The 27,785-nt window shown below is 38.1% G+C and overlaps 1 protein-coding gene across 10 annotated transcripts; it reads right to left on the reverse strand.

Moving 5' to 3' along the window:
• Positions 1–1,357: 1,357 nt before the first annotated feature.
• On the reverse strand, positions 1,358–20,336 carry RNF146 (ring finger protein 146). 10 transcript variants are annotated; one of them, XM_078155158.1, is made up of 5 exons: positions 20,246–20,336; positions 16,390–16,477; positions 10,486–10,634; positions 7,020–7,080; positions 1,358–3,146 (listed from the first exon to the last, which is right to left on the reverse strand). In XM_078155158.1, exon 5 carries the CDS (start codon positions 3,143–3,145, stop codon positions 2,087–2,089), a length of 1,059 nt encoding a protein of 352 aa, XP_078011284.1. In that variant the 5' UTR covers position 3,146; positions 7,020–7,080; positions 10,486–10,634; positions 16,390–16,477; positions 20,246–20,336; the 3' UTR covers positions 1,358–2,086. The 10 variants fall into 10 exon arrangements, with proteins under 10 accessions (XP_078011284.1, XP_078011285.1, XP_078011283.1 ...); XM_078155159.1 differs by lacking the exon at positions 7,020–7,080 and adding an exon at positions 9,283–9,377; XM_078155157.1 differs by lacking the exon at positions 7,020–7,080 and adding an exon at positions 14,958–14,985.
• Between the last annotated feature and the right edge of the window lie 7,449 nt (positions 20,337–27,785).

Raw genomic sequence — 27,785 nt, forward strand, 5'->3', positions numbered from 1 at the left:
CTTGAGACCACAGGTTCCCCACCACTGGAATAGTGCATCAAAATACTTTGAATCTGTCTGACCCAGATGCTGTAACTGTTTCAGAGCACAAGGAAACATCAAAAGTCTCCACTGGCACCAAGTCACTCGGCATCATTCAGCAGTGGAAATAGGGCAAGTCAGATGAGATAGGACAAACCATCCTGTCCCATCTGGGCAAAGATCCTGCGAGTGAAGGTCACAGGATCATAGGTACAGAACTGGAAGCAAACTGAGATCAGCTAATCCAGTCACATTTAGTAGGTATAGAAACTAGAGACCAGAAAGTTAAAATGTCATAAGTAGTCAAGCAGAAGTTCATGAAGAATTCTGGAAACTGTTGCTTGCAGAAGGCTTGCCTCTATCCCATGAGAGAGGCTGAGAAACTTCCTCAAAGGGTGGTAGGAGGCTCCTCTGTGGTTTGGTTCAATTGTTGCTGGAGTTTTAATCTCCTAAGTCTGGATCAAATATAATGAAGCTTCAGTAATAAAAAAACTATTATAATCAGAAAGATCCATGATTGACAGTAAGATGACTTTTAAAGTAATTTACATGTATGAGGTCCACTCATTATGTAAAAAAGGGAATCTCATATCTGTATAAAATGTCAAGTCTAAGATCTAAATATGTGAGTTAGGAAAAGTGCAAAAGCAATAAATTCAGAACTGCTTAAAGTTATGGGAACAGCTACAGTGCCAGATCCAAGATTACCAAGCTAACTAAATACATTCACTATGGTCAAGGGGGTGGTGGTGAAAAAAACAATCGAGACAATGGGGCTTACCCAATAAAATTAAAGTTCACGTCTAAAAAACACACATAGGGCAAATGGTAAGAATCTGTGTCCAGGTTTGGATTTTCCTATGAGATTGCTATATGACCTCTGTTCATGCTGAAACCACAAATAAGAATAACTTCCTCATAATAACCCTGTGAAATACTGTACAAAGTATTGTCATTCTCATTTTATAAAGAAAACTAAAACCCAGTGAACTTGATCAATTGAGTTTATGCAGCAAACAGAATGAAGATTCAACCTTCTAACTCTTGGTTCAATGCTTTCACTACATCAAGAAGCTTCACCTAGTTAACAGAAATATTTGCAGTGTTCTTCTGAAATTAAAGCTTCTGAAAGCAATGGTTTCATTTTCATACAGTATGTTTTTTGGTACTTTCCAAGAAAGCACAAGGAGAAATCATACATTATTCTCTTACAAGTCTTAAACAGATTACTCTTACGCTAGTGTTCCAAATACACCAATCTTTAGGGGAAACAAGTTCTGGGGGAAAAAAATTCCTTTCCCCCCTCAGATTCCAACAAAGGACAAGCAACCACAGGTTATTTTGACAAACTGTACTATTTATTAAATTATAAATTTTATAACAAAAAAAAAGAAAAAGATGAGACAGATTAGGAGAAACCTCAAACTACAAGGACTAGACATCAAAGCTTATGGGAACACTATTATGTATGTTACAGTCAGGATTTGGAACAGAAGTTATTAGCTGTTTACATTTTCATTTTGAGAACTTGCAAGATAAAATGGTTGCTGTTTGTCTATTTAAAATATCCCTCATAACTTCCAAACATGATCTATTTTCATATTAAATTAGGCATCCTGCTCTTATCAATAACCAGCATCTCATATTGCTTCCAAAGTTAGTGTTCTTTCCATATGTCGATCCATGCAGAGAAATAAGACACAATGCAACAGTCAGATAATGACGACAGTTAATGCACAGAGAAATACAGTGGCCAAAAGGATTGAGGATCTCAAAGAACAAAAACAAACAAAAAAACCCCACTACAAAATAAAAAGACTTAGAAGAAAAACTGGGTATTGCTAAATAGCGTTCAACAATCAACACCCAAGTTCCTGACTTTTAAATAAATTTTCCAGAGACATATTAGACGTTTTAGCTACAGGCCAATTCTTCCCATTCCCCTTTCCCACCCCCTAACCCCAAAATACATTACTAGGGGATGAGTGTAATGTCTCATGGGCAGAAATTTACAGATACCATCACAGATGTACTTGTATTCTTGAACATGTGGCTGACAACATCTTTAAACTTCAGTTACTGTGCACTGTCCATCAGGTCTTCTAGACCTGACATTGGCACTCACTGCTCCACCCCCTGCTGCAGGTCTATCAGCTGCTATCTGATTTACATTTGGAACCAAATGTCTCTGCTGAGTTGAAGATAAGTGTTGTGCAATGTGAGTAGACACATCCTCACTATCACTACTAGCATCTGATTCGGTTTCCTCCACAGAGGCGTCTGGTGCTGGTACCCTGCCTGAAGATAGTAATTCATGGTCTTCCTCTCCCTCTCCCCTGTGACTCCTTTCAGCCATGCTGTCACCACTGATTTGCAAATGAGCAAAAGTGTCCTCTAGAGAAGTGCTTGCATCTGGTGAAGGTGTTGCAGGGCTTGTTAACTGGCCATCTAGTGATGTTAAGGGTCTAACTGAAGTAGACACTAGAGGTAGCACAGAAGCCCCAGCCTGGGCTGATATATTGTCTGCTCCATCTGCAGAGCTCTCTCTTGCTAAGTTAACCGCAGTAGAGTCACAGTCCAGTCTAAGTCCAGCCACTCCCTTCTTTGGTATATCTATTATATCCCGTTTAATTTTCCTACGCCGTCCATGTTCGTTTCTCCTGTATTGAACCATGTTTTCAAGATCAGCAACATACAGAAACCCAGCAATTAACATTTCAGTGCTCTTTTTACCTTTGGAGAAAGCATCTTCCAATTCCCTGCTGGTGCGTTCATCATACTGCCACCACCCATTTCTTCCTTCATAATACCAGGCATATTCTCCATTGCCTCGACTTGCTGCTTTTAGTTCCTCTGGTGATAACAAGGTTGGCTTGTCAAGAAAGTCCTCAGGAATCTCCTGCCGACAGAGTGCACATCGTTTTCCAAGCCATGAAGCTCCCTTTACACACAAATAGCAGAATACATGCTTACAAGGAAGACTGACTGGGTGGACACATGTTTGCAGACAAATGGCACATTCAGGGACAGTAAGAGAAGGTCCAGCATTGGAACAGGACTCATTTGCCTTTCTGTTCGTGGGAAGCATGTTTATTGTGTGATCAATTTCACCACAGCCAGCCATCCTAAAGAAGAGAAAGGACATTTATTATCATAGTATATAAAAATTGTTTTCAAAATCATCCAGTCACAAAAACTAACAAAAAAGTCTATGTACATTATAATCATTTATCTACTGAGGATCAATGAATTTTCCAATTCCCTGCTCAAACAAGACAAACAAAACTGAAAGTCACAAATATAAAGTAACTTGAAATGAAAAGAAGGGAAAGGAAAAGTAACAAAACTAAAGAAATACATGTAGGCTGCCAATCGGTTCTTCAATCTTATGACCTTTTAAATCAATCACCAAGCATTAAAAACTTATGTGCTAGGCAATGGGCTAAAAGGAGGTTGAGAAGGGGGGAATACATTAACAGACATATACAAAATACCTATATGGGAGATACAAGGTACCCCTTAAGAGAGGCAGGCACTAGCTGTTAGGGATAATGGAAAATAGGACCACTTTTATAACTACTGGTATCAGTGTGTATGTGTATATATGTGTGTGTGTGTGTGTGTGTGTGTGTGTGTGTGTGTGTGTGTGTGTGTGTGTGTGTGTGTGTGTGTGTGTGTGTAATTATTCCATAGGCTATATTAATTCCATAAAATATATATTAAATAGCTAAGATGTACAAAGCACTGAGGATAGTTATAACAGAGCTTGTAAGTGAAGGTGGGTGAGGTGGGAGGTAGAGAAGGGTCACAAATATGAAAATAACTATAATATAAAGGGCTCTTAAACTAGGGTATGTTAAATTTTTAAAAAGTATTTTGCCACCTGAATTTTAACATTATTGGTTTCTTTTTTAATCATATATATTTTATTTTAAAACATCACAAATATATTATTTAAACATTAAAAACATTCTGAGGAAGGGTCCAAGAGCTTTATCAGATTGCTAAAGGCATCCATGAGACACAAAAAAAGGTTAAGAATCCCTAATATAAAAGTAAGGGGTCACAAAACCTAGTGGATTGGAAATGGTTCAATTCCTATCTGATAAATCCCACAGTATAACCCAGCAGAAGTCACTTAATCTCTCATGCCCCAGGCAACTCTAAAACCAGAAGTAGAATAAGCTGTAGGTGACCTGCTCAGGTACAAGGAGCCTATGCAAAAGTGCAGAGGCAACAGATGGAGTGTCTTTTGTGAGGAACAGCAAGGACAGTTTGGCTTAAGTGTAGAGTGAAGGAAGTGGAGTGATGCATAATAAGTACAAGTTGCCTATACCAAAGGAACTGCAGGTCCTAGGGGTGAGAGTGAGGGTAGGATGGGGAACAGTTAACGTCAAAGAGGAGGCAGTAAATGAAATAGGCTAAGAACAGAATTGACTTTGGGGGCTGAAGTTCCACACTACTACTTAAACATGGTTATAGTTGCATACATACATACATATATAGACACACACACACACACACACACACACACACACACACACACACACACACACACACACACACACACACAGAGTTCCATGGAAATTAGTTGCTTTTCCCCAATTAATCAAAGAAAGATATACATTTTGAGGACTGCTTGAATGGAGAGTGTTTAAGCTGAGTAATATGGGACATTTCTGGATTAAAGGCAATACTGAATAAATTGTCTGAAAAGAGCATGAGATGGAGGAATTAGAAGAAAATGAACATGGCAATTTAATGTGGAGACACTTTGAATACAGACTTTGAAAAGACCTAGAGCCTCTTTCATAACACTACTCAAAAAAAATTTCAAGAGTGGGGTAGATTTAACTTTAAACAATTAGATTTAAAACCACTCATCAGAAACACTATTTATTCAGTTTTTCTCCCCATGAAAAAAAATTCTAAATATTTGAGGCAGGCAAGATATTGTGGATAGAGAAAGCTCACCTCAGTCAGGATTCAAGTCCAGGCTCTGACACATAATGTCTATGTAATCCTGGGAAAATCACAACCTCTCAATGCCCAACTTTATAAGACTTTAAGATACATTGGTAGGAGGAGTTTCCTCACTGGAAGCTCCCAATACTTATCTGAAAAAATTCCAAGTCCAAATCAGATACTATCTGAGATGGCCTTAGTTCTAGCCACAGAGCATATGATATTAAGCAAAGAGCGACAGATATGCTACAAGAAGCCAAGTATATATTTTATTTTTAGAAAGTATACCATATATTTCAGAGCCATGATTCCTCCCACCCGAAGATTAATTTTGTGGCTCTATAAGAAAACTATAGGATAAACTGTTTTTTCAAACCAGAGGTAAATGAACCATTTAATCGCAAAATTAAATGGAAGTGACCTATTTTCTCTTAGATTATGGATATTTAGGGGATACTTCTGCCATGATATATTAAGAAAACAATCATACAAAAAACAACCAAAGGTTTACATTGTTTTATTTAAACTACATAAGCAAACTTAAGTGTTCTGAATACACTGTTACCAGATTAATCTTTTTAATACACAGTTCTGATTATTACTCTACTGCCGAAAAAAAAATTAACTGCTCTCTATGGTCTACTAAATGAAGTCCATACTCCTTAGTCTGGCACTCAAAGGTGCCCACAATCTCTTTGTAGTTTAATCTTTTACTATTCCCTTTCAAGCAGTTTGGGTTTATTTTGGCCAAAACTTAATTAAATATATCATACATTTTCCCATTTCTCATGTCTTTGTACACATCAATCTCCATGTACTAAATGACTCTTCCTGTCTTTTACATCTTGCCCATCCTTCAAGATCCAGCTCTGAAATTTATAATCCTAGAGATTCTTCAGGAGCACTGAGAAGTAAACTAACTTGCCTAAGGCCACAATACCACTTTGTGTCAAAGGAAGAACCTGAACTCTGGTCTTGAGAGGACAACTATGTCTTTACAATACCACACTGTCCTTTTTGTTTTTCCAGTGGCCATATACAAAATGAGAATGCCTTTGAAGCACTGATTTTTGTCTAACCTGCCACAGGTAGTGTCTGTGGCCCTAAAGCAGAACTTCTAAAGTTGGGATGCACGAATTTTTTTTTCAATTTTAAAATTTTGATAATATATTTCAATTAAGTATTAGGCATTTTATGGACCTAAAAACTTTATTCTGAGAAGAAGTCAATAGGCTTCATCACACTGTCAAAGAGGTCCATGACACACACAAAAAAGGTTAAGAACTTCTGCTTTAAGGATTACTTTAAGTGGGTGATGGAAGAGGTTGCAACTACACAAATACTTAAATTAAGTTTGTAATAGTCAACCTTAAAAAAAATCAAGATCAGGCAAAGAATTAATGGATTAAGGAATGAAAAAAAATGATACTTTAGAACTTGTTCTAAAGGTTTTTATTAGAGCTGTTAACATGACGGTGCTGAAAAAGAACTAGCAACCCTGCCATGCTCATCATGATGATAACAACAGTAACCAGCATTTACACAGCACCTGCTATGTATCAGGCACTATGCTAAGAGCTTGAAAATATTATCTCACTGGACCCTCAAAACAACTCCAGGAGATAGGTGCTATTATTATCCCCATTTTACAGTTGAAGGAAACTGAAACAAAGGCAAAGTGACTTGCCCAAGGTCAAACCAGCTATTAAGAGTCTGAGGTGGGATTTGAACTCAGATCTTTCTGACACCAAGCCCAACACTCTATCCACTGTGCCACCTGACTGCTCCATACTTCATTCCGCACATTTTCATGCATGCCTCTCAACAACACACACTCAAATTCCTAATAAATTTCTTCCTTTTTCTGGACTTTCTCCTCAATAAATGGATCTAGCCAGAAAAATAAGCAGCTCTGTGAGTTAAGGACAGTTCTGTTTTGATAACTATTTGGTACCTACCTGAGAGAGAAAGCTTGTAGCAAGAAAATGAGATGACTTGGTCAAGCAAGAAATGAAAAAAGAATTAAGACTCACTTCTAGTTTTTCCAGTTTTCTCATAATCAAACTTCCAATATATGTGAGGATTTACTATTTGCTGGGAATATAAAGAAAAAATTAACAGTCACTACCCTTAAGGACTTCAGGTTTTATTGAGGGGAAACAATATTATGGGGAAGGAAAGCACTAGCAGCTTAGAACATAAGGAAAGATTTCACTTACAAAGTGGTACCTGAAATGAGCTCTGAAGGAAACCAGCATTTTAAAGAGGCAGAAATGAAGAGGGTGTGCATTCCAAACATGAAGAGCAGCCTATGCAAAAGTGCAGAGGCAACAGATGGAGTGTCTTTTGTGAGGAACAGCAAGGACAGTTTGGCTTAAGTGTAGAGTGAAGGAAGTGGAGTGACGCATAATAAGCCCTGAAAATCAATCTGGAACTAGGTTCTGAAGGGTTTTAAATGCTAAACAGAGAAGTCTATATTTGATAATAAAGGAAATAAGAAGCCACTTGAATTCTCTGAGCTTGGTACTGACATAATCAGACCTGTGCTTTTATGAAAAACTACTCTGGTAGTCTTGTGGAGGATGAACTGGAGAGAGACTTAAGGAAGGAAAACTTTAAAGAAGCTATTTCAACAGTCCTTTCTAGAGGTATAGAAAACTCAAATTAGGATTGTAGTCATGTGAGTAGAGAGATGAGGATGGATATGAGAAATGTGACAGAGGTAGAATCAACAAAATATAGCAATACATTAGGCAGAAGAGTTGAGTATGACAACAGAGACTACAAATATGTAAGACTGAAAAGACTGTAGTGCCTTTCAGAGAATGGTAAATTGAACAAAGGGTGAGAAAAGATTAATTCTGTGTTGGACATGCAGATTTTTAGATTCCTAAGGGACATTCAGTTTAAAATTGGGGTTAAGAAGAATAAGGGCTGCCTATACGGATTTGGGAGTTAATTACATAATCATGATAATTAAATACATGGGAGCATATGATGTGACCAAGTGAGAAACTACCTAAAGATAGCCTTAGGACAGAGGCTTGGGAGTACATCTACAATCAGGGGAAAGGATACAGATGATGACTCAAGAAAGGAGACCAAAGAAGTGGTTAGGCAGGAAAAAGAGCAGTGACCAAAAAAACCTAACCAAACAAAAAACCCAAGAGAAGAAAGCAATTAACCAATCAACAGTGTCAAATGCTGCAGATAACTTAAAAAGGATTTACAAACGACCAGTACCCACAGAAATTTTAAATTATGGATTGCACTCAGTATCAACCAGAAATTAGGAATAGGAAGGCTACTTGCTGCAATGCAAAAATAAGTCAAATATAAATAACTTTGGCATTACCTATGATGCAATAAACTAAGTCAAATATAAATAACTCTGGCATTATCTACGCCTTTACTCTTCTACTGGCAGAGATAATGAGAAGTTGATGGTGTCAAATTCCCATATTTAGCAAATCGTTCTTCAGATATAATGGACAAAATGGTTTTAAAGTCAGATGCTTTTTTGTCACTGGTCATTCTGAATAATCCAACATACTGCTATCCCCTCACTGGCATGGCTAGTCAGTCTAATAATTTATTTTCAACAATTTTTAAGGTTTAATTCAAGAAACTCACTAATTATTTTTTTACTTAGTATTTTATTTTCTCCCAATTACATGTAAAAACAATTTTTAACATTCGTTTCTTAAAACTCTGAGCTTCAAACTCTCCCTTCCCTCCCCCCTCATTGAGAAAACAAGCAACTACTGATTATTTTCAAAGTTATTTTCTCATGACTCTTGATTAAAACGGGTAATGCAAAAAAGGAAGAGGGAGGGAGAAAACTTCATGACAGAATAAAATAAAAATTATCTCTCCAAAATAGCTCTTTTCACCATAGTAAGTATCAATTTATTTTTATGTTTACAACAAAGCTCAAATTAACAGATATAAAGCAAATTTGTGTCTAACTCCATTATCATTAATTATTCTTACAAATTATTTCATGGTTTGGTAATGTAAAATTTTTGACATCTGAATGTAGACTGGCTTATCACGTCACCTTAGTTAGCAAAATAAACTTACATTTACATATTTATATTTCCTGTAATTATAAATGTGAAAAGTGGTCCCTCTCCTGATGCCTACAAATATCTAAGTTTCCCCGTCCCCAAAAATCCTTCACTTGATCTTCACTTATCCTTCATGTTGTCTTTCTATATTTCTCATGGAACAGTAGAAAGAATACTAGATTTGGAATCAGAGGACCTGAGCTCAAATTAAAGCTCTGCTCCTTACCTTGAGCAACTCAGTTCACCTGTGCTTCCTCATCTGTAAAATGAGGGTGTTGGACTATATGACCTCTAAGCTTCCTTCCAGCTCTAAATCTGTAACTAAATTGAGGAAAAAGAGTTTACCATAAGCTCTTCTCTCACTTCCCTATCACTTGCAGTCAGATTTGTAATCTCTTCACTCAAAACCACAGCTTTCTCTCCGTTACCAACCATCTCTTAATCAACAAATCTAATGACAATTTTGTCAATTCTCACTCTTCTCAACCTCCCTCTTCTCTCTGTGTTTTCATGACAATGCTCTAATTTGGTTCTCCTTCTATATGTCTGATCACTCTGAAGTCTCCTTTACAGGATCATTATCCCCTTCCTATCCCAGCTATGGTTATACCACAAAGCTCTAGACTGAACCTCTTTTCTTTCCACTACTTCTTCCTTAGTAAATGATCAGAAATAACAAAACACAGTCACATTTGTGCAAAACTCAAATTCACTTAATTTCTACAGCAGTGAGTGTAAATTAACCACAGACACTCAATAGTTACCTCAAATACTGAAAGCCTCTCACAGTGACATATCTCCTCCCAATGCAAAGAAACATACTTATGACCCAAAACCAACCGAGTAGAAAATAGGAAATCACTGATCGCACACGTTCAAAAAGAAATCAATAGGTCATAATGTGCCACTAATTGAGCAAGCTAGCAATACAGAAGTTAGCAAATCCAAAAGATCAGTTATAGTACTCCAAGAAGCTGAATTTATTTGAACTGGCTGATAACCAACTTTTCCCCCCAAAAGAGATTCTCCCCAACTTTCCCAAAATCTAACCAGTATTTAAATAAAGAACTATTAAGAGAAACTGTAGAATCTATTCCTAATTGAATGAATGTCACTTCCTAGAGTTAACTAAATTAGATGACCCTGAGATGCTTTTAGTTTTAGGGTTCTAGAGACTCAGGACCTGGGTCCCAATGATGCCTTCTATATATATGGATAAAAACTACCACCTACCTTAAATAGGAGGCTATTTCCAAGATTCAATGTTAGTAAAGTATTTAAACCTCTGAGCTTCTCAACAGAAATCATAAGAATAAAGCACCAGCTAGTTATTCTGTTTCTCATAGTATGTAAATTCAAATATATTTCATTACAGTTATTTATATGTTTAGTAATACCAGCTTCAGGCAAAAAGTGATGTTATACTTACATTTCTATCATAGACCCCACTGATGTCTGTTATATGAATAAAACATCCTCTTCACAGGCAGTTAGTCAAGTTAAAGCACTTTTTCCTCACTACTGGTTCATTCTTTGTGTTGCAAAGGGAGGCCCTACTTGCATTAATTTCTGTGTGAACTGAAGAAAATAAAGATTAAAATTAGTGAAATACGTAAGGAGATCATTTACAAGATACATTATTGGCCAACAAAACAAAACATCTCAGGAAAATAATAACCTTTTATTTTTTTTTGGGGGGGCTAGGCAATGAGGTTAAGTGACTTGCCCAGGGTCACACAACTAGCGTTATGTATCTAAGGCTGCATTTGAACTCAGGTCCTCCTGTTTGCAGGGCTGGTGCTCTATCCACTGCGCCACCTAGCTGCCCCGAAAATAATAACTTTTAAAAAAACAAATTAGCAATAGCAACAGAACATAGCTCCTTTGTGAAACTGGCTATAAATATTGTTTACATTTAAAAAACTAACCTTCAAATGGCTAAGTGACCTAAATATAAAAGGTCAGACACTAAAATCAAAGGAGATACCTCAAAGACAATCCTATTTAGAGTGAAAATTCTAGGCAAACAAGGGATAAAAGGGAGCCATAAAATACAAAGTAGACAATTTCAAATATGCTAAATTAAAAAGCTTTTACATGACAAAAATTGGTACAGATAAAATAAGCAAATATGTCAAGTGGGGAAAAAAATCTTCGAATCAATTATCTCTGATATCAGAGCTAGATAAAGGAACTGACACAAAAGACCAAGTTATTCTCCACTGAAAAGGGGTCAAAGTCTTTGACTTTAGGGTCAAAGACTATGAACAGTTTTCAAGAATATTGTTAGCCATCAAAAACCATATAAAAGTTTACTCCAAATCACTAGTAACTGGAAACTAAAATTAAACTAAAACTCTTGAGGTTTCATTTCACACCCAACAAAAACCAAAGAGGATAAAAGATGGAATAAACATTGGAAGATATGGGAAGACAAAGTATGCTGATATACTGTTAGTGGATATGTGAATTGGTCCAACTTTTTTGGAAAAAAAAATGAAATTAAGTAAACAGTATGACTAAACTGTTCATAGCCTTTCACATAGGGATCTCACTACTGGACATATACTATCTGTGGATGTTGAAGGCAGAAAAAATATCCACAGCAGCACTTTTGTTGATCGCAAAAAATAGAAACATAATGCGTATCCATTAAATGAGGAATGGCTAGAAAAACTGAGGCATATGAATTTAATAGATTACTGTGCTTAAAAAAAAAACTATAAATGAGGAACTCAGAAAATCATGGGAAGACAACAATGAAATGATTACAAAGCAAAGTAAGCAGAACCAGTATAAACAAACAAAAACCCATTAGAAGGAGGTCAAATTCTGATTAAGATGACCAATTTCAGTCCAGGAAAAATGAAGATGAAACAAAATTTACTGTCTCTCAGGAGATGGGGGACTACAGATATAGAATGTGGTATATCCACTATTAAATGCCTTTGCTGTGTTTGCCGGTTTTGCTTAAAGGTTTTTGATACAAATTCGATTCAGGGGAGTGGAGGAGAGGAGCCACAAAAATGTAAGTGGGAAGAAATAATGACTGATATTAAAAAGCATTAATAAAATGTAAATTTTTAAAACTCTCCTGCTGAATGGGGTTAGTCCTAAGCAAAATGAACTGTAAAGAGGTACAAAAACATTTATAGCTCTTTGTGAGGTGTTAAATAAGTGGAATCTGAGGGGAATAGCTAAACAAGTTATATATGGCATATAAATGTGATAAGATACTAGTGTGCTGCAAGTAACGAAGGAAATGGTTTCAGAGGAATGTGAGATTTGTAAGAACATATTCAGAATATACACAATCAAAACAACAGTTTATACAGTGACAATATCGTAAAGACAAACAGCTATGAAAGATTTAACAACTCTGATTTGTATAAAGAGCAGTAATAATTCTAGACAACTAATAATGTAACATGCTACTTTGTGATAGAAGTAAAAGACTCAGGGCATAGAATGAGACATGTATATGTATACATAGACACACAAATATACACATATTTATATACATTTTTCTCTTTTAAACATGGCCAATATGAACATCATTTTGCTTGAGTATACATGTTTATAGCATGGTTTCTCACCCCCCAGCCTGGTTCATTCTCAGTTAGGGAAATAGGCATGGGAAAGATAAGCTGATTTTTGCTGACTCAAAAAAAATGTAATTTTTAAAAGTCTCATACATCTTTACATTTTCTGGTTGAGAGAGTAAAACTTCCCAGAGAATTAAGTTTCAGATTAAAAAAAAAATTAAACTAAGTACCTACTGTGTGCATGGTACTATGCTAGGAACTCAAAGATAGATACAAAGATACATTTAAAAAAACAATCGCTGCCCTAAAGGAGTTTGCAACTTAGTAGAGAAAATAAAGACAAATATACATCCAAATCTTACATTACTTAGGCTATGTAGTACAATGGTAATTATAGCAATACCTTACTTAACCAAAGGTTACTTATCTGGAAATCTTGCAACAGAACTTGGAAGCAAAAAAGACCTCAAACACGCAAACTGGAGCTATCACAATGCATACTAAAATCATTCTCTATACTCACAGTAGGGCCCACACAAACCATCTCTCACTATCTATTTGCTCTTATTTTTAACACAAAATTCCAAAGTACAATTATCTGGTTCCTCAGCTGACAAGAAGTCAACAGTACCTTAGAAAAGGGCAGGCGTGAAAAGTAAGGACAAAGTGATGATGGCAGAAACAAAAACTAGTTTTTAAAGGACAGGAATGAATAGTATGACAGTACGAAACCATTCACAGAAAAGCAACTCTATATATCAAACATATCAATAACCTCTCAAGGTCATTATTGAATGACAGAACAGCAGAGTATCTCATGAAATAAAGATGAGCTCATTGTTAAAAGGCTAAATTATGTTTGGTATACTAACAAAATGGCTAACGGTCATTGGGTCACTCAGAGGAAGTACATCTCAAATAAGTAAAATTTTTGAAAACTTACATGGGACTCTTAGTTCTCGAATAATATCAGATTAATACCATAACACTTTAGGTATTGCTTTTGTTATTAATAACCCTATTTCTCTATCCTTAAGAACCTTATTAGGGGCAGAAAAATACCCTTTAAAAATATATAACATTTTTACAATTGAAATCATGATTTACACCACCAGGAATTTATATCTAACATTTTCCTCTAAAATGCGCAAATTTTTATTGATAAATCTTCAACACTTAATTTTCATCACACTTTACTTTTTGATCAAAGAGAAAAGCAGCGATTTGTGAATGCTATATAAAGAATGATGTCATTTCAAAATTTGCCTTCCTTGTAGAAGCTTATTTCCAAGCTTCTTAATTCATTTACTCTATTTCTAATAATCCTCTATTAATTTACTTAACCATTTCTGGAGACAAGCCTTTAAGAACTGAAACCAAGTATCTGGTTGGTGCTTAATGAGATTTTCTAATCTGATGAACTCTCCTTGGATCAAATGGCTTTCTTAAATTTCTAAATACTCTTTAGAGGATGCTTTAGGAGGCCCACAAACTTGGGCTCTTAATTTGGCTCTGAGTATTGTGATCATGGAATATTTCTAAAACAGTCTTAGGAACACTTTGTCTCAAATACTAAATAAAAATGGGTAAAATCCCAGCACAAGAATGAGAATTTAAAAAACAGAAAAAACTTCTAACAAATTCAGATTGCAATAGGTGTTGTACACCCTCTTTTTACTTTCCTCTTTTTAAAATCTATAAAATAAAGAGCTGTGATTTACCCACATAAATCACTATTGTTTGAGAGACCTATAAGACAGAAATAGCAGCTAACATTCATATAAGATTTACAAAGCACTTTTCATGTATTATCACATTTAGTTTTTAGAACAATCTATGATAGTACTACCATCCTCATTTTACAGATAAGGAAACTGAAGCTGAAACTAAGTGACTTGCCTAATCCCACTTTTAGTGGGGAAAGTAAGGTAATTGCTAGATTTATCTTACAACTTCTATCCATTGATTTTCAAAATCCTCATGGTTCTGTTGTTTTCTTCTTTCATAGGGCTACGTCATTTAAGACCGTCTTAATTATGACAGTCACAGAGGGTTAGGCACATTCTTAAAATTATTTTATATTTATCTTTATATTTGTATTTTGGCCATCACAGCTCGAATTTATTTGCTTTTGTTGCAAAAAATTTTCATCAATCTGAACATACCTTGTAAAAACCAGATTATATCTAAAAATCAAGGCACAGTGTCAGGAAGACCTGGACTCAAGTCTATCTCTGGCACATGTGGGCTATGTGACCCTGGATAAATCACTTAACCTCTCATTAATACCCCACAGAATTCTCTAAAACTAAGTTACAGAAAAACCACCAATCTATATTTGTAGAAATCTTCTCACCTGAATTTCCCCATATAGATGAAATCATCTAAAAAAAAACAAAGCCACAAATGAAAGAAGACCATGTCCAATCCCTGAAACTAAAACAGCTCACAATCTGCATTATCAAGAATATTCCAATCTCCCCATATACCAAATCTTGGGAGTCACTGCAGTTCTTCCAACATCCATAACCCTTGGTATGATCCAGAGTAGAGTTGATAAAGACTGTCAAAAATTGAGGCAGCTAGGTGGCACAGTGGATAAAGCACCCGGCCCTGGATTCAAATGAAGCCTTGATACATAACACTTACTAGTTGTGTGACCCTGGGCAAGTCACTCAACCCCACTGTCTAATCAAAATAAAATAAATTAAAATAAAAGACATAAAAATTTTTTTTAAAAAATTGTCAAAAATCCAGTGAAGCAAAACAAGTGAAAAGAGGACTCTGTAGGTCAAATAAAATTTTTTTCATATATTTTTTCAGGCAATGAAACAAACAATACCACAAACTATTCAAAATCAAAAGCTGAAGCCACTTTAAAATACCAATCTCCTCAAAAATGAATTGATTTATAAAATGGGCTCGAGATACCAAGCTGTAGATGATTTAGGCATGCCTAACTTTAATTGCCAAACTGGCCAATTAAATATGTATCATGGGAACAATCTGTATTAAGAGGTCAATGAGATATCTAGTCCAACCAACGTTTACAGATGACAAAACTACAATCTAGAGAAATCAAGCAATTTACTGGAGGTCACAAGTGAGGAATCAGTGGAGCCAAGTGTGAAGCCTACATTGTATAGCCACTACCATTAAAAATAAAAAACAAATTAACAAAGCCCCACCTCTACTGAATGATGTAAGGGGTGGAAATTACCTTTTACTTTTGACCAAAAGGTGATAATATATGGATTTATCTATAAGTAAACCTATTAAGAGTTCAAACATAGAACTACAGGAAGGAAATTAACTTAGCAACCTTAAAATAATTTAAGTACACTGCAATTTTAAAAGGGGAATGCATCTTTGAACTTGGAGAGTCATCTAATATAAACTGTGCATTAATGCTATTTTATAAATCAAAATGCTCAACTGGATTTAACTACAAAAGCAGTAATTAAACAATATTTTGATTTAGGGACTAATTAGAAATTTGTAGGCTATATATGACCTTTCCCCAACTCTTTTCTGTTCTTTCAGTGCCTGTTTGCATTTACAGAAAGATAGAATGGCTAGGTAAGCTGACAGGAGAGAAAACTAAAATTAGATCTCTTTGTTCCTTGACAAGGAGTCTTTACAGGAAAAAAAAAAAAGGAAAAAAGACAGTGAATATATAGGGCCTCTACCTTTAATAAAACAAGTAGTTCACCTAATGGAAAAATCTCACTCTCACCCACACAAGAAATCATACCTAAGTGAACCACTTAAGATTAACTATTACTTACCTAGCATTATTGACTTTATATCACCAGTTAACTTAAGGATGACAATGTTGTTGTTTCCATCAAAGCTCTAACAAAATTCAGGGTATTTCTGTTAGAAAAATTAAATGCGTTAAGAAAAATGATTGCTTTTTATCTTTAAAATGATACTAATTAATGGATAGATATTAAATTATCTAGTATTACAAACAAATATAAGTTATTTGTTAAGCTTTCCCCTGACTTTTCTAATGGAAAATATAATTTCAAAAATATTCCATCCCCCAAAATTTAAATTTTTAAAAGTTGAAGCAAATTATGTGGGGAAAAAAAAAACCCTTTCAACCTCAGTTAATCTAGTGAAATTAACACATTAATTTTTTTGAGACAGAGGTCCGGGAAGCAAAGGCAAAGAGAAAATTGGTGTTAGCTAGCAAGTTACCCCGAAGTTTGTCTGTATCTCTCTCTCTCTAGTTCTCCCCTTTTGGATGGAAATGAATGGTCTAATATTTCCCTTTTTAGCTTCTACTATCATCCTCTACAAACATTTGCTAAAGTACAAATTATGCTTTACAGCAAAAGTCTTGATTTAAAACCAATTTCAATTAACTGTATTCCACCTCTTCCCAGCTACAGGCCACAACTTCATTTAACAAGTAGAGAACTTTTCCTTCCTAGTTTGACACTATTTACAACCTTAATCTTTCTAATGAGGGGGACATTAAAGGTTTAAATTCTCTCTTTAAAATGTCAGTGCTGCATCCCATTTCACAAAATATTAAGCTCTCCTCATATTCTGCATTTTAATCAAACAAAAAAAATCAATCTGATTATCTGCAAATATTTTTATTAATATGAAAGGCTCTGCCTAAAACTAGCTGTGTAACCTTGGGCAAGTCAATTAACCTCTAAAAACTTATGTCACCTGTAAGATATGGAGGAACAACTCTAAATCATATAACATAAAATGAAGGGTTCAGGTTACGCGAAATTTGACAAGTTAGTCTTTAATGCTTCAATCCAGCTGTACAATTCTAAGGTTTCTAAGTGCCCACACTAGACAGACATTTAACAGTTTTTCTTTGAATTAACCAAATAGTTCCAGGTTATTTGATGTAATATACAGTCAGTATGATTCTAGGCAAGTCATTTAATCTCTTGGGGCCTCAGTTTCCTCTTCTGTAAATAACAGGGCTGAACTAAATAAACTCTAAAGTCCCTTCCAGAGCTAAATCTTCGAGTTATTATTCTACAAAAAATACACTAAGTTGGTTAAAGCTACGTTAATAAGCTGGTGTCTACTCTTAACGAGATGTTTTGGAAAAATGTGATCAGGGGTCATAAACAGATAAAAGGAAAAAAAAAGATGGCTCAGCAAACTCTCTTAACCCTAATGAAAAAACTAAAACAAAAAAACCTCAAACCATAATTCCCTATTGGAAGTGGGGTCAGGAGTTTCATCTTAGTTTATCAAGGAAAGTATAGAAATTATAGTTGCAGAATTTATACTAAATTCAAAAATAAAAAAAAAACCTGTATTCTATTATCTTCCATCATTTCAAGAACTTATTTTAGAGTGCACAGAAAAAATTATACTCCCCTAGTTGACCCACATAATAGAAGAAAAAAGAGAAAATATTCTTATTCTCCCTTTTACCTCAGTTCACCATTTAGAAGTATTATTCTTATGTGACCACTACAATCCTATTAAACTGATTAACATCCAACATGTATCTCAGACATAACAAAAAACATAAAGAGATAAACTTTAGTTAAGTTTCATACATTTTTATTTTGTCTACAATTTCATTTTGGCCAATTCCAACTTCTCTAGTAAAATACGTACTAGATTTAGCAACAGGAAAAAATCTGACATTTGTGTTGGCAAATTAAAACTCAATTTTTAAACTACCATCGACATCAAATTTTAATTTTTAAATTATTTACTTGACCTATTTTCATCAAATCCCAACAGCAGCTATTTTCTGAGTTTTTTTCTGTTACCACTGGGGGAAAAAATTGTAAATATACTTATTTATACCCATTTAAAGGCAATCTTAATAAGCCGGCTAGTTTCAATGACCAAAGAGAGAGCCAACTTCTCACAGTTTCAGTGCTCTATTTTTAAAGGGATGGATATGCACAAATGTAGAAGAAAAATGACTGGCCCCTGAAATGGCAATGTATGTAAGATAGCATTTCTTTTAGTGTTGATTGTGTAGCATTTTGACTCAGTTCCCTTTCACCTCAACATTTTATATACTGCTTAAGTGAGGATCTAGCCCAAGTAGCATGTACGCACTTCCAAAATAGAATATTAAAGGGCCACTTTAACAAAGCCAGACGACTCGTGGGGGTGAGCAAAGCACCATCACACAAAATGAGTGAATTCGAAATCCATTTCGTTAGTCTGCAAATTCTGTCAGTAAGTGGAAAAAACTTACACATCTTCAGATTTTACCCATGAAGACTGTTCCATCTCCCCGCACCCTCAAAATCTGCCTTTCTCCAGAAGCCTTCAGAGAACAAAATAAGCTACAACAATGGAAGAAAACAACACTCTTTTGTAAGAAACGTGGAGGGAGGGGGGGAAAGGGAGGGAGAGGGGGAGAGGGAGGAAGGGAGGGAGAGAGAGAGAGAAAAGAGAGAGAGAGGGAAAGAGAGGGAGGGAACGAGAAGTCTGTACCCGGCAAACCAAAGCACCTAGCGAACGCCTCCACTTCATTAACACATTTTGTTTTCTGAAGCACCGTGTGAATTCTAAATTTCGGTAGGTTTTTTTTTCCAAAGACTGATCAGCCGGTCGCTTCAACTCCCACCAAAACAAAGGTCTGCAAGTCCGCAAGGCCAGATTAAACCGTGAGAAGGAAGTGGGAGGGTGAGCCGTCCTCCCCCGCGGGTGGATGTAGAGCAGTGGGAGGGAGAGAGGGAGAAAAGGAGGGGGGAAGAGAGGGAGGGTGAGAGAGAGAGAGAGAGGGGGAGGGGGAGGGAGAGGGAGAGAGGGAGAGAGGAGAGAGGAGGGAGGGAGAGAGAGAGAGAGAGAGAGAGAGAGAGAGAGAGAGAGAGAGAGACACAGAGAGACAGAGAGACAGAGAGACAGAGAGACAGACAGACACAGAAGGGTAATTATCACCAGTTTCTCCAAACCAGTAACAAGATCGAGGCCGGGACCATATTCGGGGCCTTGGTCACAACACCACAGACCCCGAGCAGGGACGAAAACGAGCCTCGAGCTGAAGGGAGGGTGGGGTGACCTCCCCCAAGACTCCGACCGCGCCTACCCTAACTCCGGGCTACCCGCAGCCCAGGGACGGGGTAAGTTAGCTTGCCCCCTTCCAGCCCCCGCCAAGAAGCCCTCCAGGCCGAGGCCGACACCGCCCCGGCTGCACTGCCCCCCGCGGGGCGGCATGGCCGCAGCTCCGCCTGTCGCACAGGAGACAGCCGCGGCCGGCGTCTTCCCTACGTCTAAAGAGGAGGCCGGGGGCTAGACAGAGGCCAAGGCCACGGCCGCCGCCGGCTTCTGGCCCTCGGAAGCGGCCAAAGCAGGAAGGAGAGAAGGCCGAGGGCCAGGGAGTGCCCAGCCCCATCCCCGTCCTCCCCACCGCTGGTCGGCCCGCCAAAGCCCGCGACACAGCGGGGGACGTCAGGCTTACGCACCCGCACCCTTTGCCCCCAGCCACCCGATCCCCCTCCGGCCTCGAGCGCCCGAATCACGGCACGTCACGGAGGCGAACGGGACAAGGAAGGCTGCGGAAGGGGAGGCGAGGGGAGAAAGGAAGGAAGAGGTGACACTTGGGAGTCTCCTCCCACGCTCCTTCGTGGACCCCTCGCGCCTCCGCCCGCCCGCCTCGAGCCACCCCGACTTCTCCCCGGCCCCCACCTTCCGGGCTACCGCCGCGGCCACTTCGCAGTCTTTTCTCTCCAGCCAACAACCCCGCAGCGCGGAGCCCGTGGACGCGCGGAGACGTCACGTGACGGCACGGCGCGCCGGCGCGCCCGGGGAGAGTGGGGGGGAGGGGAGAGAGGGCGTGTCGGAGGCGGTGCTTCTCGAGAGCCGGGGACGGTTGCGCAGTCGCGCGTGCCTCCAGCGCCAGTTGCCCTCCTTCCATCCTTTGGTCCCCGCCCCTCTCGTTCCCCTGATCCTACACTGCCACCAGGCCGAAACGGACCGAGGGCCGGTTGGCCTGCGGCTTCGCCCTCCGCCGCCGCCCCGCGTGATGACTTCCTCTCTGTGTGTAGTGTCCCAAAAACTCGCTCCCACCCCGCCCCCTGCCAGACTATCGCTTCGCTGCCTGAATTTTTCAGACCCCTTGTTTGAATGTTTAGCTCCTACATTCCAACCAGCGAAGAGCGATGGTGTAGCGTCCAGACGTCCGTCCATCCCCTCGCTAGGCCATGTTGGGCGTCCCACAGGACAAAGGCTGGCTCGAGGCCTGGAGAACCCGTCTTGAAGCTCCTGGCGCTGGTGGGGGACGCACGGCTGCGCCTCGGGGCCAGGGTAGCCCCGGAGTCCTCTGCTTAAGCATCGGGTCCGGAAAATGGGGCACCCGGGTGGCTGGGCCCCCTTCCTACGAACGCAGCTCAGCAATGATTTTCGATAACTGGGGACATTTATTTTGTTCTCAACAGAAAGAATTCCCATCTGTATCAGAGCTGCTGGCAAAAAGGAAATCAGCCAGAGAGAGCGATTATTATTTAATGCCCATGGCGTGCCATTATTTTGCACTCATTTTAGTAGACTTTGGATCTTTTTTTTTCATTTTTTTTTTACTGAATGTTCAACTCGTGTTAAAGTGGGAGGGGAGGGAAATTGGGTTAGTGTCTTCTAAGCAGAATCTTAGCATGGCAAATCGCTATCAAAAACAAAACGATCAAACATTCAATAACAGCTTACTTCCAGTTAATGCTATTTTCATTTTAAGGTATTAAATGATTCTTTCTAATTATGTCATTAATACTGTTATTTTCATCTTGGAAGCCAAATTTTCCCTAAGCTGTGATTAGATTACATTCTAGCATTTATATTAGAATTTTTAAGGTTTGCAAATCATTTACATATTATCACATTTTAGATAGAGTTAAATCACTATATAAGTAATCTTTTGAAGCTTGCCAGATCATATAAGGATGCTTGCCTTAGTGGTTCTATTTTCCAATCCTGAATTCTCTAAGTTAGTCAATGGCAAAATTTACATGGTTTCTTATTACAAATATATGTGAAAAGCTACGGATTCTGTAAGATAGTTATAGTTACCTGTGTCTTAAATGCTAGTTGTGTACTCAAAAGTTTCCACACTTTCAGATGGCGTTCCTAGTTTTTCTCATTCTGCCTTATTAAAAATGTGAGCGTATCTAAGCCTTATTGAAAGCAAATAAGCTTCTTTAATAAAACGTTTATTTTTAGGAATGCTAGCAGTCTTCAGCATTCAGACTCCTTGGTTTAGTAACGTCTGGAAATGTTCTTTTTATGTTTTAAAAAGATATTGCTATACATTCTAGCTAACTATATAAAGTCAGATTTACAAAAAAAAGTTAAATTTAGTTTTAATACACTCATATACAACTTAAGGATGGATATATTCTCATCTTAAGTAAGTGACTGACCATCTAATTTCTGATGTTCTTTAATCACGGTATTCGGTAATTCTGATTTAAGGTAATTTAACAAATATTTCTAAACCTTATTTTCATTTGTTTCTCAATTCATTTCCCGAAGTTGGGTGAAATATGTATTGTCTTAGAAATAAAATAGATCATGTAGTTGAGCTTTGACATTTCAATTTTTCTGCTTTTGCATTTATTTTCCCTAGATATTCTTCCCAAACTTTTTTATTTTCCTTTACATTTGATTTTTAAAAATATGTGTTTCTAATACTTTCCAGATATTCTTATTGTGCTTAACAAAGGTTAAAATAATTGTATTCATAATATAATGTCTTTTTGCTGTTTTTATTTTAACAAAACTCCAATAACAAATAGTGGTCCTAAATAATGTATTATGTAGAATAAAGCAATCTGTAGCATAGGGAGAGGTGAGTCTAGAAATCTGGATTGGTCTTTATTTGGCAATTATGTTATTTTGATAAGTGTAAATAGCCAAGGTAGACATTTTAGACCCCAAATCCACTTGAACACAGTCAGAGGGTGGATAGAAAACTTTTATTTATAGGTATTAAATACACTTTGCAAGTCAGTTATTTGAACTTTGAATGATTTTCCTATAGAAGCAATATTGTAAAAGGATTGCTCAGTGTCCAAGCCAGCCCACAAAACTTTTTACTCATAATATAGCTGAAATAGTATTAGTTGTCGCTTTGAGTTCTGAGTCCCAAGTTCTTCTGACCCATAAGGAAGTAAGAAGTTGGATACTAGCATGGAGGCTGTGATAGCTGAGTAGCTGTCTCCCATGGCAACATAAGGAGCAAAGCACCAACAACAAGGATTTGACAAGGGGGAAATTGGTTTGTAATTCCCACAGCAATGGAAGGGGGAGAGACCCTAAGGGAAGGGGGACAATTATCAAAGAAAATGGCAACTGTGGAAGGTCAAGCTCCTATTCCTAAAGATTAAAAAATAATAATAATAAGCTTTTCAATTAATTGAATAAGCCAACATTTCTTTTTAAAGGAAATGATGCCAGAAGTGGATTTTAATCATTTTCTGGTTTGCAAGCAGAAAAAATAAGAAACTATTTTGATGCATTTTTTGACCTTGTGTCCAAGTACACATACTACATCATTATGACTAGAATTGTCTCATTTAATGTTAGAACTTGAAGGGACCTTAGTAATCATCTGTTCTACTCTCATTTTGTAAATAAGGAAATTGAGATAGGAAAGTCAAAAATCTATAGCTGAAAGACAGGTATCTAGTCCAAACCTCTCATTTTACCATTAAGAAAACAGGTCTAAGGAGGTTAAAGACTTGCTTAAGGTCAAACAAATAGTAACTATCAGAGATGAGATTTAAACCCAGGTCCTTTGTCTCCCAAGCCAGTGGTCTTTTCACTGTACCATGTTGCCTCCTTCTATATGGCTGGAGAGGTAGTAATCTCTTGGCTTATATAGTGCAATTCTAATACCAGCGCAAGAATGAACCAGTTTCTTGGGGTAGGAGGAGGGTGAGAGGGGATGAAAATGTATTTAAGCTCTGATTACTGTCTCTTTGCAAATGACTTAGATCTAAGAATACAATGCTAGTCTCTCTCCTGACCTCTAATCATGTACTACCATTTACCTGTTGGCTATTTCCCCTGATGACCAGTTGTCACCTGAAACTTGACATGTCCAAAACAGAACTCATTCTCTTTATCCTCTAACTCTCCCCTCTTATCAACTTCATTGTTTCTACTGCAGGTACCACCATCCTTCCCCCTCATCCAGGTTAAAAGATCTTAGTCATCAACTCTTCACTCTCCCTTACCACCTCCCACAGTCTATCAGTTGTCAAGACTTGCTGATTCTACCGTCACAGCTTTTCTCAATCCATCTCTTCCCTTCTGTCCATTAATACTGCAATCACCCTAGTTCAGGCTGGCATCACCTAGTCTGTACTGTTAACCTAGCCTATGGGGTAGGAGCAGTATGAGCCATATGGATTAGGTTAGTATTTTTTCCCCTAAAAGGAAAATAAGCTATCCTTGAAACTTATTTGGTTCAGGGGCCAGTGGTTGATTTGAGTTTCTGATTACCTAAAGGCATGAAAGAGGCCAGCCCATGAGTAGGCAGTGCTCTTCAGACACTGTCTGAAGTGTCAAGAGATTTACCACACTCAACATACTTTACTGACCAGAGGTGTTTCCATATGGAGATGAGAAGGGCCTATGTTTATGTGACTTAGAGCTATAGCCTAGCTGAGTATCCTTTCCATGCTATAGCTAAGTAAACTTCCTTTTGTTAGCTGTTAGATATCCCAAGGGTATCTCATTTTGTTCCAGTTTCAGACTGGAAGCACCAAACCAGCTCACTAAGACAGACTCAGCCTACAATAGCCTCCTAATTGGAATCCCTGCACCCAGTCTCTCTCTACTCTAATCTATCGTCCATACAGCTACCAAAGAGATATTCCTGAATCAGATCATATCACTCCACTCCATTCCTCAGAAAGTTTTGCTGGCTTTCTAATTCCTCTAAGATAAAACAAACAAACAAAAACTTTAACATTGAAAACCTTTCACAATCAAGCTTTCCTGGCTTATTAAACCATTACTCCCCTTCCCAAACTCTACATTTTAGCCAAACTGGCCTACTTGACAGTCTCCATATCCAACATTCTATTTCCCATCTTTGCATTGTTATCCCCCATGCATGGAAAGTACTCCCTTTCTGGTGACAACAAGGAGGTGAAACTGCCTAGATCCCACTGAAGCAGGTCCTGTTGGCAACAAAGTGAGCAAAAACTCAAACCTTACTGTGGGTACTGGTGGGCACTCGTGTGGACACTAGTATAGCCCTTCTCGCTTTTATTTTGCCATAATCTAGAACTGATAGAACCCCTTCATGTCTCTGCCAGTACAGTACCTGGTGTTTTTTGGACAGCTGCTCTGCATAGAGAGAGTTTTGAATTTCAAGGGGTTGGCACTGTTTGAAAGTTGCTTGCCTTCTTGTGATGGGGAAGGGGAAAGGGAAAGCACCCAGCCCCTCCCCACTGGAAGAAAAGGGACAGTCTTTTATAAGTGGCATCTACTAGGGCTAAAATCTGGTATCCAACCACCCACCCTGCCCCTAGGTTTCTGGGGAGAAGGAGATAGGAAGGCCTTAGCAGTATGGAATTATTCCCATCACCAACCCTAACAGGCTACATGTAGGAAGGTAGTGATATTTTAGCTACCTTATTACAGGTGGCCCCAACCTGTGATGAGGATCAGTAACCTCAGCAAGTGTCATCAGCTGTGCAGTAGCTTTAATGTGTTTGGTGTAGCCTAATCATAGTAACCTCTTTATATCAGGAAACCTACTGTGAACTGCAATTGTTTGGCATCACCAGTTATATGTACCATATCATTTAGATCCATTATTATGTTCTTTTAAAAGTGGGAAGTGAGACCTGGGATTTCTAGTCTTTATTCTCACCTATTCAGTCATTCCTTCAGAGAGCTATCAATTTTTTTCATGTTTTGTTTTTATTAGCTTACTGGGTTTGTTTTTCCCCACCTCCATTGCCTCCTAAGTCAGAGTCCTTGCATCCTTGATGTAAGGGTTGTTCAGTAACAGTCCATGAGAGAAGTGATTATGTTTCTATTATATTAATAACCAATAATTAAATTAGGATTAAGGCTTTTTCTCTTTATGTCCTTATTCAGGGACCAGCCCCTATAAGTCAGTCAATCAGTCTCTGAAAGACATTGCTAATAGATGTTAGTAGAGGTTGCCCAAATCTTTGGGAACGTGATACCAGATCTTGGGCAGGACCCCAACCTAGAAGACCTTACTTTTGTTTAGAGTTTGAACAAAATCTAATCTAGATGAATTCCAGCCCTAAAGCACTAGGCCCACGTCCTTGCACCTCCATGGAAGTTGAGGGTAACCCAGCTCATGAAGGAGAAAACTAAGCAGTCCATGGATTCTTTTGTCCAAATTACTGGAAGTGGCTGATTCTCATGATCAAGCCACATTCTCAGCAGGAGTTGCTGAAGGCTTTCAGCCCACATACTCATTTGAAAGCCTATGCCCTCATTAATTGTTCATCAATCAGTGTTGATTTTTACGTGTCAGGGGCACCCCCTTTTCCAAAAGTATTTAGGCATTCAGTGATCTCCATGATTTTGTCTTTGGTTACCAAGAGAAACCACTAGCCATCAATTTATTACCAGCTTGCCTAATTAATAAATTGCTTATTAATTACCCAGAAACTCTGTCTCTCAGCCTTTTCATTCATCTCATCCATAAACCATTTAAGTGACAGAAATCTGCTAGAGGATCTTTAAAACCTTAGCACCAAAGGATGGGGTCTGATGAGAGCAAAATCCTAAGGCCTCAACCCATGCAAGTGAGGCTAGTTTTTCCTTAAAGGCATTGAGACTGTACTTGAGATTTAATTGGTTCTGGGTATTAGGGCTCAAGCTATTGGTATAGCTTCCTGGTCACCTGAGTTTAAAAACAACCACCACCACCATCACTACCAAAAAAGTGAGAGACCAGAACTTCTCTTTTGGATTCCAAATCTGAGGTGTTCTCTTAGCCTGCTCAGACCAAACCAGACTGGTTATTCTTGGCCTATAAACAGCGTGTCCTGGATAGGACCTTATTCAAGTGAGTGTCCTGGTATTTTAGGCCTGAAACTGTAATGAAATCAGATACTTATAGTTTATCTAACAGCTAACAAAAGAGGTCTACTTAGCCAGAGAGCAAGGGGAAGACACTCAGAGTCAGTGCCAGTTGTTTTGCTGTTCTATAGTCAGAGACCTGAGGGAGTAGCCTCACCCCAGGACAACCTGGATGTTTTAGATTGTGGTGACAAGGAAGATAAGCCAATGGCCTGAGCCTTAGTCCCCTGATCTAATGAAGTCTCAAAGACAGTGTCAGTGCCTTAAAAAACCAAAAACAAACAAACCAAAAACCAGCACCACCTGAATGATGGGAGGGGAGTAGAAAGTGAGAAGAGAATTAAAGGTCTTGGGATATTGCTCCCAATGTATCTTACCCCTTGGTGCTGAGGTTTTAATGGTCTTCTGACTTTTCATCACTTGAATAACTTTAGGGATATTGCAGAACAAGACATCTGAGACATCTGCTAACACAGGCAGCACCAAAAGAGGAAAAGAAAAAACAAAACAAAAACAGAAAGACTACAGGCACAAAACACAAATTTTTAAAAATACAATGGTTCCCCTAATAAGTAATTAAACAAAGGCCTAAAATCCCAAGCCTTAAATCTCCTTTTGGAAAGGATCAAATGCTAAGTCTAAATGATTTGGTCCAAGTGTTGGGTGAGAGTGATGCCAAATATTTGCAGTTCACAGTGACCTTTTTGGAAAGAGGTGACTATGAGTAGGAGCAGCACCAGGAATATCAGGGTTATAGTGCAAATGATGACACTTGCTGTTGTCATCTATCCTCATCACATGAGTCAGGTTCTTGCTTGTAACCTGTCCTAGTGCCAAGGTAACTATCAAGAATCACCTTGCTATATCATCTGCTTGGTGGCCTATCAGCTGAGAATTCACCCTCTCTGAAACTTCATGGAGGAGTGATACCAGAGTTTTGTCCCATTAGAGGCCTCTTTTTTTACTTTGATGTGAAGGCCTGAGAAGACTGTTTTACCTTCCCCCTGTAACCGAAAAGCAAGCCATCTCCTAACACAGCCACTCCTTGGTTTTCCAAGCTCTCTGGGGAAGAAATAGTAGCAATGTGCAGAAGCCAATCATTCCAGACTACAGTAAACAAAAGGATACAGTGTGCCTTCTTTTGCTACTGTCTGTG

Source organism: Phascolarctos cinereus, unplaced genomic scaffold (genome assembly GCF_003287225.1).
Source record: "Phascolarctos cinereus isolate Bilbo 61053 unplaced genomic scaffold, phaCin_HiC Scaffold_5;HRSCAF=322, whole genome shotgun sequence".
In the NCBI taxonomy this organism is placed as follows: domain Eukaryota; kingdom Metazoa; phylum Chordata; class Mammalia; order Diprotodontia; family Phascolarctidae; genus Phascolarctos; species Phascolarctos cinereus.